The sequence below is a fragment of the Brienomyrus brachyistius genome, unplaced genomic scaffold (assembly GCF_023856365.1).
Source record: "Brienomyrus brachyistius isolate T26 unplaced genomic scaffold, BBRACH_0.4 scaffold68, whole genome shotgun sequence".
In the NCBI taxonomy this organism is placed as follows: domain Eukaryota; kingdom Metazoa; phylum Chordata; class Actinopteri; order Osteoglossiformes; family Mormyridae; genus Brienomyrus; species Brienomyrus brachyistius.
This window is the reverse complement of record NW_026042343.1, coordinates 1,432,921-1,445,628: the sequence shown is the minus strand read 5'-3', so window position 1 is coordinate 1,445,628 and position 12,708 is coordinate 1,432,921. Positions and strand designations below refer to the sequence as shown.

Here is a 12,708-nt window from a genome sequence, read left to right as displayed (position 1 = left end):
TTATGTAACAGCACCACTTTCATGTCATTATGTAACAGCACCATTTTCACGTCATTATGTAACAGCACCATTTTCACGTCATTATGTAACAGCACCATTTTCACGTCATTATGTAACAGCACCACTTTCACGTCATTATGTAACAGCACCACTTTCACGTCATTATGTAACAGCGCCATTTTCACGTCATTATGTAACAGCGCCATTTTCATGTCATTATGTAACAGCACCATTTTCACGTCATTATGTAACAGCACCATTTTCACGTCATTATGTAACAGCACCACTTTCACGTCATTATGTAACAGCACCACTTTCACGTCATTATGTAACAGCACCATTTTCACGTCATTATGTAACAGCACCATTTTCACGTCATTATGTAACAGCACCATTTTCACGTCATTATGTAACAGCACCATTTTCACGTCATTATGTAACAGCACCACTTTCACATCATTATGTAACAGCACCATTTTCACGTCATTATGTAACAGCAACATTTTCACGTCATTATGTAACAGCACCATTTTCACGTCATTATGTAACAGCACCATTTTCACGTCATTATGTAACAGCACCATTTTCACGTCATTATGTAACAGCACCATTTTCACGTTATTATGTAACAGCACCATTTTCACGTCATCCTGTAACAGCACCATTTTCACGTCATTATGTAACAGCACCATTTTCACGTCATTATGTAACAGCACCATTTTCACGTCATTATGTAACAGCAACATTTTCACGTCATTATGTAACAGCACCATTTTAACGTCATTATGTAACAGCACCATTTTCACGTCATTATGTAACAGCACCATTTTCACGTTATTATGTAACAGCACCATTTTCACGTCATCCTGTAACAGCACCATTTTCACGTCATTATGTAACAGCACCATTTTCACATCATTATGTAACAGCACCATTTTCACGTTATTATGTAACAGCACCATTTTCACGTCATCCTGTAACAGCACCACTTTCACATCATTATGTAACAGCACCATTTTCACGTCATTATGTAACCACCATTTTCACGTCATTATGTAACAGCACCATTTTCACGTCATTATGTAACAGCACCATTTTCACGTTATTATGTAACAGCACCATTTTCACGTCATCCTGTAACAGCACCATTTTCACGTCATTATGTAACAGCACCATTTTCACGTCATTATGTAACAGCACCACTTTCATGTCATTATGTAACAGCACCATTTTCACGTCATTATGTAACAGCACCATTTTCACATCATTATGTAACAGCACCACTTTCATGTCATTATGTAACAGCACCATTTTCACGTCATTATGTAACAGCACCATTTTCACGTCATTATGTAACAGCACCATTTTCACGTCATTATGTAACAGCACCACTTTCACGTCATTATGTAACAGCACCACTTTCACGTCATTATGTAACAGCGCCATTTTCACGTCATTATGTAACAGCGCCATTTTCATGTCATTATGTAACAGCGCCATTTTCACGTCATTATGTAACAGCACCATTTTCATGTCATTATGTAACAGCACCATTTTCACGTCATTATGTAACAGCACCATTTTCACGTCATTATGTAACAGCACCATTTTCACGTCATTATGTAACAGCACCATTTTCACATCATTATGTAACAGCACCATTTTCACGTCATTATGTAACAGCACCACTTTCACGTCATTATGTAACAGCACCACTTTCACGTCATTATGTAACAGCGCCATTTTCACGTCATTATGTAACAGCGCCATTTTCACGTCATTATGTAACAGCACCATTTTCACGTCATTATGTAACAGCGCCATTTTCACGTCATTATGTAACAGCACCACTTTTACGTCATTATGTAACAGCACCATTTTCACGTCATTATGTAACAGCACCATTTTCACGTCATTATGTAACAGCACCATTTTCACGTCATTATGTAACAGCACCATTTTCACGTCATTATGTAACAGCACCATTTTAACGTCATTATGTAACAGCACCATTTTCACGTCATTATGTAACAACACCACTTTCACATCATTATGTAACAGCACAATTTTCACATCATTATGAAACAGCACCAGCATTTTGTAGTAGGCAGCTTATCGTAAGGTTTTTATATGGCTATTTAGACTAAGATCAGAATCAATTATAACTCTGATATGATGTAATATTTGAAATAAGTTTCATTTAGCTTAATTGCTAAAATATAACATGTATGTATGGAGAAATCTATTTTGGTTGTTTATTATGTAACAAAATTATTTCATTTTTATTATAAAAAAGAGCAACTCCAGCATTTTGTAATAAACATCACAATATGTATTGATTTATAACAAAATGCAGGGAAATTTATTACATATTCCGTTCAAGCTGCATATTACAAAATCAGGCAGATTATTACAGTATGCAGGTGTTACATAATGAAGTGAAAATTTGTTGTGTTATTACAAAATTTGATGTTATTACATAATGTGTTGTTACAAGCACTTTTAATACTTTGGGGCAAATTAGGCAGGTGCACAGGCAGCCCAGGCATCCCCATTTGCACGTTGCTGTCCCTGCGATTTGAAGATGATGATGTGCTTCTGCTATCATCCATTGAAGGGCTTCCAGCTCGAGCTGCCATCTGTCCCATATTCTACAGGATCGGCCCACATTGGAAAATGAAATGCTGTGTCCTGTTGTGTCCTGTTGTGAACCAATGCAGGACATGATTGAAAGCGACGACCCTACTTACAGTAGCCTTAAGTGGTTCGGCGTTGAGTGTGAAATGTCGGGGATGAAGATGGACGCCTCCTCATCCAAGGCCAAAGTGGCCGATAGCGGATTGGTCTTTTATGGGTAAGTAGCGAGAGCCTGCCATTAGTGAAATGCCTAAGGATCAAACGTGATGGTAAGTGGGAATGTGCGATGGGCAGTCCGAACAGATTGGCTGCTGTAGTTCTGAGGGCATTGAACCCTATGGTGATGGAATAGGTCATGTGACGGAGCCGACGGCTTACTGGTCAGTTTCACACACACAGTAGCCAGCTGAGCCATTCACTCATCTTATAACCACTTAGTTGGGCTCCAAAGGGATTTGTTTCAGGGAGGACGTGTCGGAGGCACTGTATCGCCCAGCTGGCAATGTCTGGAGAGGTTGGTTATGAAATACTTAGCATGCTGCTACCTCAACTCTGACCAGGAAGAGCACTCTGAAGAAGATGAGGTTGTGTAAAACCCAGCAGAATTCAAAGAGCAGCATGCATGATGTCTTGCCATCTAGTGGCCAGATATGCTTATTGCTACAATGTTCCAGCCTCCTTGTGGCCTTGAAAGTGCAGTGAGCTTTAATGTCATCAGTCATTCCAGTCATCCTACCGCAAGCTAGTGACACCTCTGACAGAAACAGCCAAAAGGCAAAGCCTGTAGTGGACAATAGAACAATACTACTAAATGGAACAATACTACTAAATGGAACAATACTACTAAATAGCACAGGCCACTTAGTAAGGTTAAACTGTAAATACTGAACTGTACCAAATGTCAGCGTACTGTCTGGTATACACACACCGTTCCCATGGAGAGGCCATCAGTGCATGTGCACAGCCGGCCTCCGCTTCATCACAAGCGTGTACATTGTCACTGTTTTGGTTTAAGGATACGCAAATTTAAATGGAATAAGGCTCAGGTGACCCACAGTGAAATCAGCAAATTAAGCTCATTACTAACACACCAAGGCCGTTCACGGTTATTACTAGATTCAATTCATTTTAAATTTTGGAATAAATTCATTTTTGATAAATTTATAACAAGACACAAGTTACACCTGGCCGTATTTAAGCTCATGCATGTGACTGCAGACTAACATACATTTTTGTTACACATCTCTGCAAGATTATTATTTTTTTAAATAACTAGAAATAAGCGAAAATTAATCTCTCTTCTAGAAGCATTTTCCTTTTTTTTGTCTTGCATCTCCCTAAAAACTGATATTCCGTTTATGTTTATTTGGTGCTTGTGTTGTAAGGCAGGATATGTGCAGCCTGGGAGTTAAATTTGACGTTTCCTCCGCTTCGACAGGGGGCACTCTCGGCACACTCCTTCGCCGCATCAGCATCGACGCGGCCGAAGAAGGCCAGTTCCTAAAAGTCGGCGATTAACGGCTTTGCCTTCGCATCTCCGGGCGTCAACAGGCGCTATAATGTAGCTGTCAGGCGGCGCGGCAGGAGCTCCCGATCGGCCGTGGCTGGCAGCTGTCAGTGCGCTCATGCGGTGTATCGGGGCGGGTGTCGCGGCCGCTGTTTTCTAGCCTCTTTGCACGGCAGGAGGGATTAGTACAAGAGCTGCGGTTTTAAAATCCCCTTTATTTTAATTATTTTTATTGGTCTGTAGCGCCTGTTTTCCCGATGGGAATGAATAAAACGCACATCAGCGTAGCGTACGCCTCTATAGGGGTCGTGATCGGCGTGTCGGCTTTCCTGGTGTGGAACATCGCGTATAAACAGCCATGGACAGCTGCGATGGGGGGCTTGTCAGGTACTGCTGTCCTCGTACCCTACCATTGTTTATGCCCTGTTTATACTTTCTGTTGCTAGCCTCGGATATTAATAATAACAATAATAATAAACAGCAACAACAACAATAATAATAATTCAATACGTATAAGTAATAGTTATCGTTGTTGAATGTTTTTTGTTGTTGTCTACTGTATTATTTTAAATTTGTAAATAATGCCAGGTTAAGTATATTTATTTTTATTGCTATGATTTTTATTACAAATGTGGCTGTTTCGCTGTTATTATTATCATCCATAAAATGTCAGGTATGTGGAATAGGTGTAAGTTGTTCAGTCCAAGTGAATGATGTCATTTGCTTGTGTGTTATACAGTACATCTGCCGTCACACTATGTCAAAGGTGATAAACGCATGTGTCACTTTTATAATTATGTGTTTTAAATGTTCGGACAATCAACAAACTAAGGTAATATCTGCTGTTTGTCTTTCTGGTTTTGGTGAGCTGCCCCTTACTGCCATCTGTGGGGTGTGCTGGGGGGCGGGGGGGGGGGGGTACGTTCCCCCCTACTCAGCAGGGCCACTTGGTAAAAAAAAGAGTTTTTATCATGTCATTTCAGCTGTCAGGAGCCTGGCCTGATCTCGCTTCCTTCTGGGCATTAGTACCACAGCTCCACACTTCAATTATAGTTTTAACACAAAATATTGTTATTTTATGGTTTTATGTCAAATTTCAAAAATTCTTTCCATAAAGTGACCGTTTGGTTGTTCTTGTGCTTGTCATAGTTTTTTTTTGTGTTCCACAAATATTTTATTTTCCATATACTTTTTATGCATTTTATATATTTCCATCCCCACCCCACACACACATACATATATACATACAAACATACATATATACATACAGACAGAAATACATACATGCTGTACTATACTACTATAATATAGATAATATTTCATTTTATTTTCATTTTTTTGATTGTCTTCAGCCAAACCTTCTGGGCAGCCTTCGGTTACTCAATATTTGTGGTCTTTGAACTCATATTGACATTCCTTTTGTGTCAGTCGGCTCTTCGGCTTTGAGTCCTCGCAAATAGGGATTATTTAGACTGTAATCCAATTAGGCTGGAAGCAGCCTCAGAAAATCCTGCTGGAGTTTCTGAGCAGAAAGGCTGTTTTTGAAAGCTTTTGAGCCGAAGCGACCGCCAGTATTATATAGCAAGCTTTTGCATAGTTGGCCGATTCCTTTCCTAAATTTTGCTAGTTCCATTTTCCAATTCTTTTTCTGCCTGTGTCGAGGAAGCGGGTGGAGACAATGGGAGTTAAAGTTAAAATTTGATAAGAGGCAGCAGTTATTTTGTCCGTAATTTCTGTGCTCAACAGTAGACAGTCATGACATTGCATTTAGCGTTGGCCAGGAGCCGCTGTCAGCAGAATGGTGACTCAGTATTTTCAGATGCCGTTGCATGTGATTGGGACTTGCCCTCAAAACCTGGGGTCACATTTTTTATTTAACTCCTGCTTTTTCATTGTAGTTGCTGGCAAAAAAATAGGGAAAAGATAGAAATGTCCCATGAAACAGAGAAGTGATTTTGCCGCAGAGGAACAGAAAAAAGGAAGGTATGGATGTGTGATTTTTGAAACCCTGACAGGGTGTTAAAATGTGCTGTTTCATGCTTCTCCCCTTCCCAGCATGCACTGGGAGTCTGGGCACGGGTGCACTGACCCTTATGCTGAGTCACTGGTAGAGACATTCATTCCATTTGGGCAGCTGACTCTTACAGGATGTGTGGTTTCAGTCACCTCTGTCCGAGCCACAATCAAAGGTTTGCCGTTGAAGACCTTTGAAACTCATCTTGTCCATCCAGCCTGAAGGGTGTACTCTGTTCCACGTTTATTTTACTTTTATATTCTAAGATTCAATGTCTGTTTCCTGCATTAAATCCTTTGAAAGGATGAGGTCCTTCCCGACTCTTCTAAATTCACTCAAAATGTCATTCAAATCGTGTTATTTTAAGCAAGAGAATATCTTGGTGGTTTTTGCTCCAAGCAAATGTGGTTATTTGTGAAACCAGAAAAGAGTATGGTGTAATAACGATAAATTCATTCATATGCGTGTCCAAAAAGCATGCTATTTGCATATATTTAGCTTGATTCAAATGTTGTTTCCTTCCCATTCACAACAAAGTTTTGTGTAACTGTCTATCATAATAACATGAAATTGTTACACACTAAAAATATGGATCGTCTTCCCCACACTAAAAATGTGGACTGTCTCCCCCCCACAGAAGAAAAAATGTGACTGTCTGGTGAAGTTGCTGGTAAATTTGATTTTCAAAATGGTAGGTCAGGCGTAGTCTTCATTTTTGTCGTTTTAACCCTGACTGATCCATAAAGGAAGGTTTTCATTTACGGTTATTTTGTGATTTTTTTTTTGTGTGTGTTTCTGCAGGTGTGTTAGCATTTTGGGCTCTGATCACCCACATCATGTACCTGCAAGACTACTGGCGCACATGGCTGAAGGGGCTGAAGTTCTTCATCTTCATCAGCATCCTCTTCTCCGTTCTCGCTGTTGTGGCATTGGTCGCGTTCCTGTCCCTCGCTATTACCCAGAGGCAGTGTGAGTGTGCTCTGACCTCTACCTACTGCCCTTCTCTACCGCCTGTCCGCCTGCCCCCTCTGGTGATGTCCATGCCTGCAGTGTTCTCTCTCAATCACGCACATTCTTTCCATCTTAACTAGAAAAGCTGCTTACTGCTGGTTTGGAGTAGGGTGGTAACTGTCGCGCAATATTTCGCAAAACCAAAATATGACGATATGCATTGAAGGGGTGTAGCAATGCACTGCGTCAAGTAATATTTTATTAATGTTAACTCAATAAGCATAATCTCAGATTTGCTTTGAGATTTTATTATTGTATTTTTCACTGAATTCTGCAGAATAAAGAAAAAACTGCAGGAAAAAAATTAGAGATCAGCTTTTTTCGTAAATGTACATAAACAAGAACTGTGAGATCTTTGTGTTTTTTCAGTCGTATACATTGCGTGTTTTTTCAGTCGTATACATTGCGTGTTTTTTCAGTCGTATACATTGCGTGTTTTTTCAGTCGTATACATTGTGTGTTTTTTCAGTCGTATACATTGCGTGTTTTTTCAGTCGTATACATTTAGTGTTTTTTCAGTCGTATACATTCTTGATACATTAAGGACTTTCTGATTTCTTCTTGTTTTTTTTTAAAGCACTTCAGGTTAAGAGATTTTGAGATTTTATTTTCGCATTTTGTACTGGAGTGTGCAGAATAAGGGAAAAAATGGCAAGAAAAAAAAAACAAATGGATTGAAAATGGCTTTTTTTTTTGTAAATCTGCATGTCTAAAAAGGAACGATGAGAACTGTGACATCGTAGCCTATTTCCAGTCTGATTGTTTTGAATGTATTGTGAGTGTATCGAATTGTGAGCCCTGAATCGACTATTGAACTGAATCGTGCGTAGACTGTCTCAGGGCGCCCCTGTTTTGGGGGTTACATCTGTAAGAAATAAATTGAGAATAAGAAGTGGAAGCTTTAAGAGAACTAAATGACCAATATAGTGCTTGAGTGCTTAGCGCTGCTGCGGTGTAAGTATTGAGCGAAGACAGTGTGGGCTTCAGCTTCAGCTGTTTCAGCATTCCTGTTTTTAATTTTTTTTTACTTGTATTGTTTTTTGTTTTGTTTACAGGCATTTTAATTGTTTGTTTACGGGAAGGTAAACGTCAGTATCTTGTCTTGCCGTTCGCTCCGCAGCTCTGGGGGACCCCAGCAGCTTCTACCTGTCTGCGGTGTGGAGCTTCATGAGCCTGAAGTGGTCCTTCCTGTTGGGTCTCTGCTCACACCGGTACCGCAAAGAGTTCGCCGACATCAGCATCCTCAGCGACTTCTGAGGACCAGGACAGAGGGAGGCTTGGCAGCGGGCAGGGAGCCACAGAGCAACTGATGCATGAGAAGTCACATGACTGTCCCCCACTCTCCCCCACCCTCATTTCTCATGGTTTCTGGAGTCTGTTGATCATCCTGTTCATCCGACCTAAAAGATACAGTCTACTTCAAGTTTGCTCTTATGAGTTACGCATTTATGATATATGCTGGTATATGATATATGCCAGTACTGGTATATGCTTTATTTTTAACTTGCTTTCCCAGCACTTCATGTTAATCCGGCCTGCAGGGGGTGCCGTAAAGTTGCGGAAGGTTATGGCGATTCCAAGGGCCCCTGAGTGAGTGCGGGCCAAATAAATTTGGAACATAATCCAATTGATCTTGGTTGGGGGTCCAATATGCTTTCATGGGGCCCAAAATCTTTAGTGACATCCCTGCCAGCCTGTCAGAATTATGGTAGCTCAAAACTGCCATTTAAGCTGCCTTGAATCCTCCACTGCGCATTCAGTCTTTCTGTGTCTAACATCTCTGTAGACACATGGCAGAAGGAAGAAAATAGCGGCTTGTGTACATACATTTCTTACGAAAAGTCTGCTGTAGTCCATTTAATTATGGCCGAGCTTGTTTCATGCACTGACATTGTTTTCTTTAACTTTTTGCCTCAAAAGCTTAAAAGTACTTCTGTCATGCATATAACTTAAAACATTCTGATTCAACCTTTTCTACTATTTTAATTTTTTAAATGAAGACGTGCTCTTTTTGGCCTGTCATTTTTATTCAGAGATCAGATAACCTTGTGCAGTGCGGCTGGTGTGCGTTGTCCCCAGTGCAGATTTACTCCTCACCACTAGGAGGTGTAATGGGTTACACTTTAAACATATCTTCGATATAATATATGAAGTCTTCTTTAATGTTTATGTGTGTATGCAGGAAGCGGAATCGCATTTTATCTGGTAACATAACTAACATTGAGTGACGTGTCTCTAACCACATTGTTTCTGAAAATACAAACACACTTTATAAACATTGCAGGCGGACGTATTATTTAGTGTCTCAGTCTGCGTGATTCATTCATGTTGACGGTGAAGTCAGTGCGACCTCCCGAAAGATTTTTTTTTTGGGCCAGTCAAGGAGGAGTGTCTGTCCTCTCCTGACATCTGGTCTACCTTCTAAGACCATCTGATGCGTAGCTGAGTTACCTGTCTGCGTGAAAGGCTTGTCTGTCACACGTGTCCCTTTCCTGGGATTTTAAATCGGCGACTGACGGTGCTCGTTTTTCCTTGCTGATACCTTCATGACCTAAACCTGGCTAACAGGGAACTTTTGAGACATGAAATAAAATTTGACTCCAACACTTTTAAGCGATATAATCACGGAACCTGCAAACAAGAATTATGTTTGTGCTATTTATTTTTGAAAGTTTTAACAGGGTTATTATTGGGGAGGGGGGTTGAATTTAATGTGTGCAATGATTTTAAGATTATTTGGGGCCGCTACATTTGTACCGCGCAATCCTTTTTAGTGACTATAAATTTATTATAATAGACTGAGAAACGGGGATCATGTTTGTAATACTTTCCCTGAAATATAAGGGTCCGGTTCCTTCGCACTCTAACTGCATGCTGCCACTACCGAATATATTATTTTTTGTTTTTGTTTTGTTGTAATATTTTCAGAAATTTTAAAGAATCTTTCTTCCATTGGTCACTTACATTTGAAACGTTAGCCCCATCTACTGAGTGAAGATACCCTAATATGATGATAAAGTCCGTGCTCTCTGTATTTGTGTGGCATTTGTGAATATGGTTGTGTGAATGGGATGTCAATAAAATATTCTTTTACGATGCTGCTCTTTTGTTCTGGTAACTGTTGCCCGGGGTCAACGGGGGCCGGAAAGACAGAATCTAGTGCTTAGTATTTGTCTTGATTTGTGTCTTGGTTGGCACTGTACTGTATGTACATATAGGGTCATTTTTTATATGTATGCATATTTTTTCCCCCCATAGCTGCTTGTCCTAAAAATAAATATTTTACAATTTATATTTATCATTCATTTCTGAGTGGTGCCATGATCTAATATTTTCCGTAGCGTGGTGTTTAAAATTAGATTAAAGAAAATCAGATTAGTGATGTTTATATCTTTGTGTAACGGAAGGACGGAGCAGTGGATCCCTGCAGAAGAAAGCCGCGCAACAATCGGGAAGCGATGCTGCTCTCGGGGATCGCTGGCGTGGGCGCCACGGGCCGGAATGGAGGAGCAGATGAGCCCCAAACCACGCTCAGATACCTTCTGCTGGCTGGAACGTGCGTGCTACGACTACGGGGAGAGTCAGCGGGCAAAGGGCTTCAGACTGGGAAGTGTCATTCTGTGATGCTGGGTCGAGCCTGAGTGACGGATTTTGAATTTTCTCAGCAGACATATAAACCAGGCCGGCCGCCCTATATGTGTGTAATGACTGGCTCTTTCAAGCCAGACAATTATTTAATGTGTGTGCCCTGCTATTCTCCACTAAAGGGCAACTAAACGGCACAAAATTTTAAAGGTCAGGTCGCCCCCTGAGGCCCCAGTGAGCCCCGTGAATGGTTACTAGGCTATTTTTCTTTTTTTCATTTTTCTTGTATCCTTATCATGTTACTAATTGCCATGTTAATTCACATTATTATTATTGTTATTTTTCGTAATCCCTCCATCCATTTTCTAACCACTTACGCTGCTCACGGTTGTGTGGGGGCCTGGAGCCTAACATAAGGCCAGGGTGCACTGGATAAGATGCCAGTCTATCGTAAGGCATATATATGCACACAGTCACACGCAGTGTTGGTTGGATCCTTAGAGCTTGGATGCATCATTACAGACTATAGTGCTGTATTTTTTCACTTCTCATTTTTGTTGCAGCTGCAACATAAACTGTTCCAAAATCCAACCGCACTGCACAGACGTCGCACTGCACAGATGTTGCACTGCACAGACGTCGCACTGCAATCTGTTGCACTGTTTTATGCTGGTGTCATTACTTACTATTTATGATAAATAATTATTCGTGATCACTTTAAATGCAGGCAATAATGCTAGTATATTGATGATAATTCATGCAAATACAATACTTTTAAAAATCTTTTTACTAGCCATTAGTTTTGAGAGTAAAGGTGTCATGCAGACTCAGAAGCTTGCAGTATGTTACAAGCTGCTGATGGTGTTGGGCTTAATTCACCAGCTACATACCTGAATTGCAGCTGCTGAAGGTAACTGACTGACACGCGTAAGGCAAGAGTGCAGTGCAGGGCCCTGTTTGTCCTGAGGCCCCAGCGGTCAGTTTAACGAAGGGTAGTTTTTGTGACACTGAAGTAATCTGCTGCAGTGGTAGCCACTGTCTCATTTCTGCGAACAACAGCAGCTAGAGCGTGATTTTAACGAGGTTTTTTTGGAGTGAAGATAAGCGAGCAGGGTGATGTCAAACATCTGGAGGAGCACTTCAGTCCTATTAATAGCTTCGGCTTTGAAATACACTAGGTGTTGGATGACAGCATAGATGGTAGGGCTACGATCTTCTGAATCTTGCGAGAAGTCTTGGGGTGGCCTTATTTAAATTCAAATTCCATTTTGTGCCTGGAAGTCCAGGAAGGAAACAATTACAGTATTAGTTAGTGGGATGGATGAAGAGAAAAGGATGCTGTGATTGTGTAAAAATTCACACACATATACACTGGGATCTTACAAAAACTAGTTGCAATCGGCTCACATGAAAATTACATTTTTATGTATGCAAACTGGGTTTTATTGTATTACACGTATATCCCTTTGTAAAGGTATTTTAAATGCTCCCCTCTAAGACAGCGCTGCACGTGAATAGCCAGGAAATGAATCCACTGATTTTTGCTTGGCAATGAATGAACGATGCACACCTGCAGGACCTCCGGCTCACTGTTGCACATCCTTCACAGCCCCCCCCCCTCTCCCCCAACCCCGCTCTTATGTCCCATAAGCTGCCTTGGCATGTGGTATGTTGAAATGCCGTTGCCTTCAGCCCAGTTCAGCCTGCTCTTGCAGAGTACTTCAGAATGCTAAGTGCCTCTTTCAGTATTCTTCACTTCTGCAGAACATTTGTGGCTAGATTTGTGCAGAACTCCTCCGTGTAATATTTATGTAGCCTAATATTTGTGGCAACGCTGCATAATATGTCAATACCCATGAGTGCCCTTGAGCAAAAGACTCATGGTTATTCTGCATTAAATGCTAGAAATGTCCTTGTAGGCTGTGTGACGAAGCACCAAAGTACAAAAGATGGC

General features: G+C 40.8%; 1 protein-coding gene across 1 annotated transcript; it reads left to right on the top strand.

The window, feature by feature from the left end:
* Positions 1–4,116: 4,116 nt before the first annotated feature.
* Positions 4,117–10,266, top strand: LOC125725530 (heme transporter hrg1-B-like). The gene is made up of 3 exons (XM_049002504.1): positions 4,117–4,531; positions 6,960–7,127; positions 8,290–10,266. Exons 1-3 carry the CDS (start codon positions 4,402–4,404, stop codon positions 8,424–8,426), a joined length of 435 nt encoding a protein of 144 aa, XP_048858461.1. The 5' UTR covers positions 4,117–4,401; the 3' UTR covers positions 8,427–10,266.
* Positions 10,267–12,708: the final 2,442 nt, after the last annotated feature.

Excerpts from the sequence above, each read along its gene's own strand:
- LOC125725530 (XM_049002504.1), top strand. The coding sequence starts at position 4,402 with ATGGGAATGAATAAAACGCACATCAGCGTAGCGTACGCCTCTATAGGG. Across the intron at positions 4,532-6,959 it reads TGCGATGGGGGGCTTGTCAG|GTGTGTTAGCATTTTGGGCT; the intron begins GTACTGCTGTCC and ends GTGTTTCTGCAG. Across the intron at positions 7,128-8,289 it reads CGCTATTACCCAGAGGCAGT|CTCTGGGGGACCCCAGCAGC; the intron begins GTGAGTGTGCTC and ends TTCGCTCCGCAG.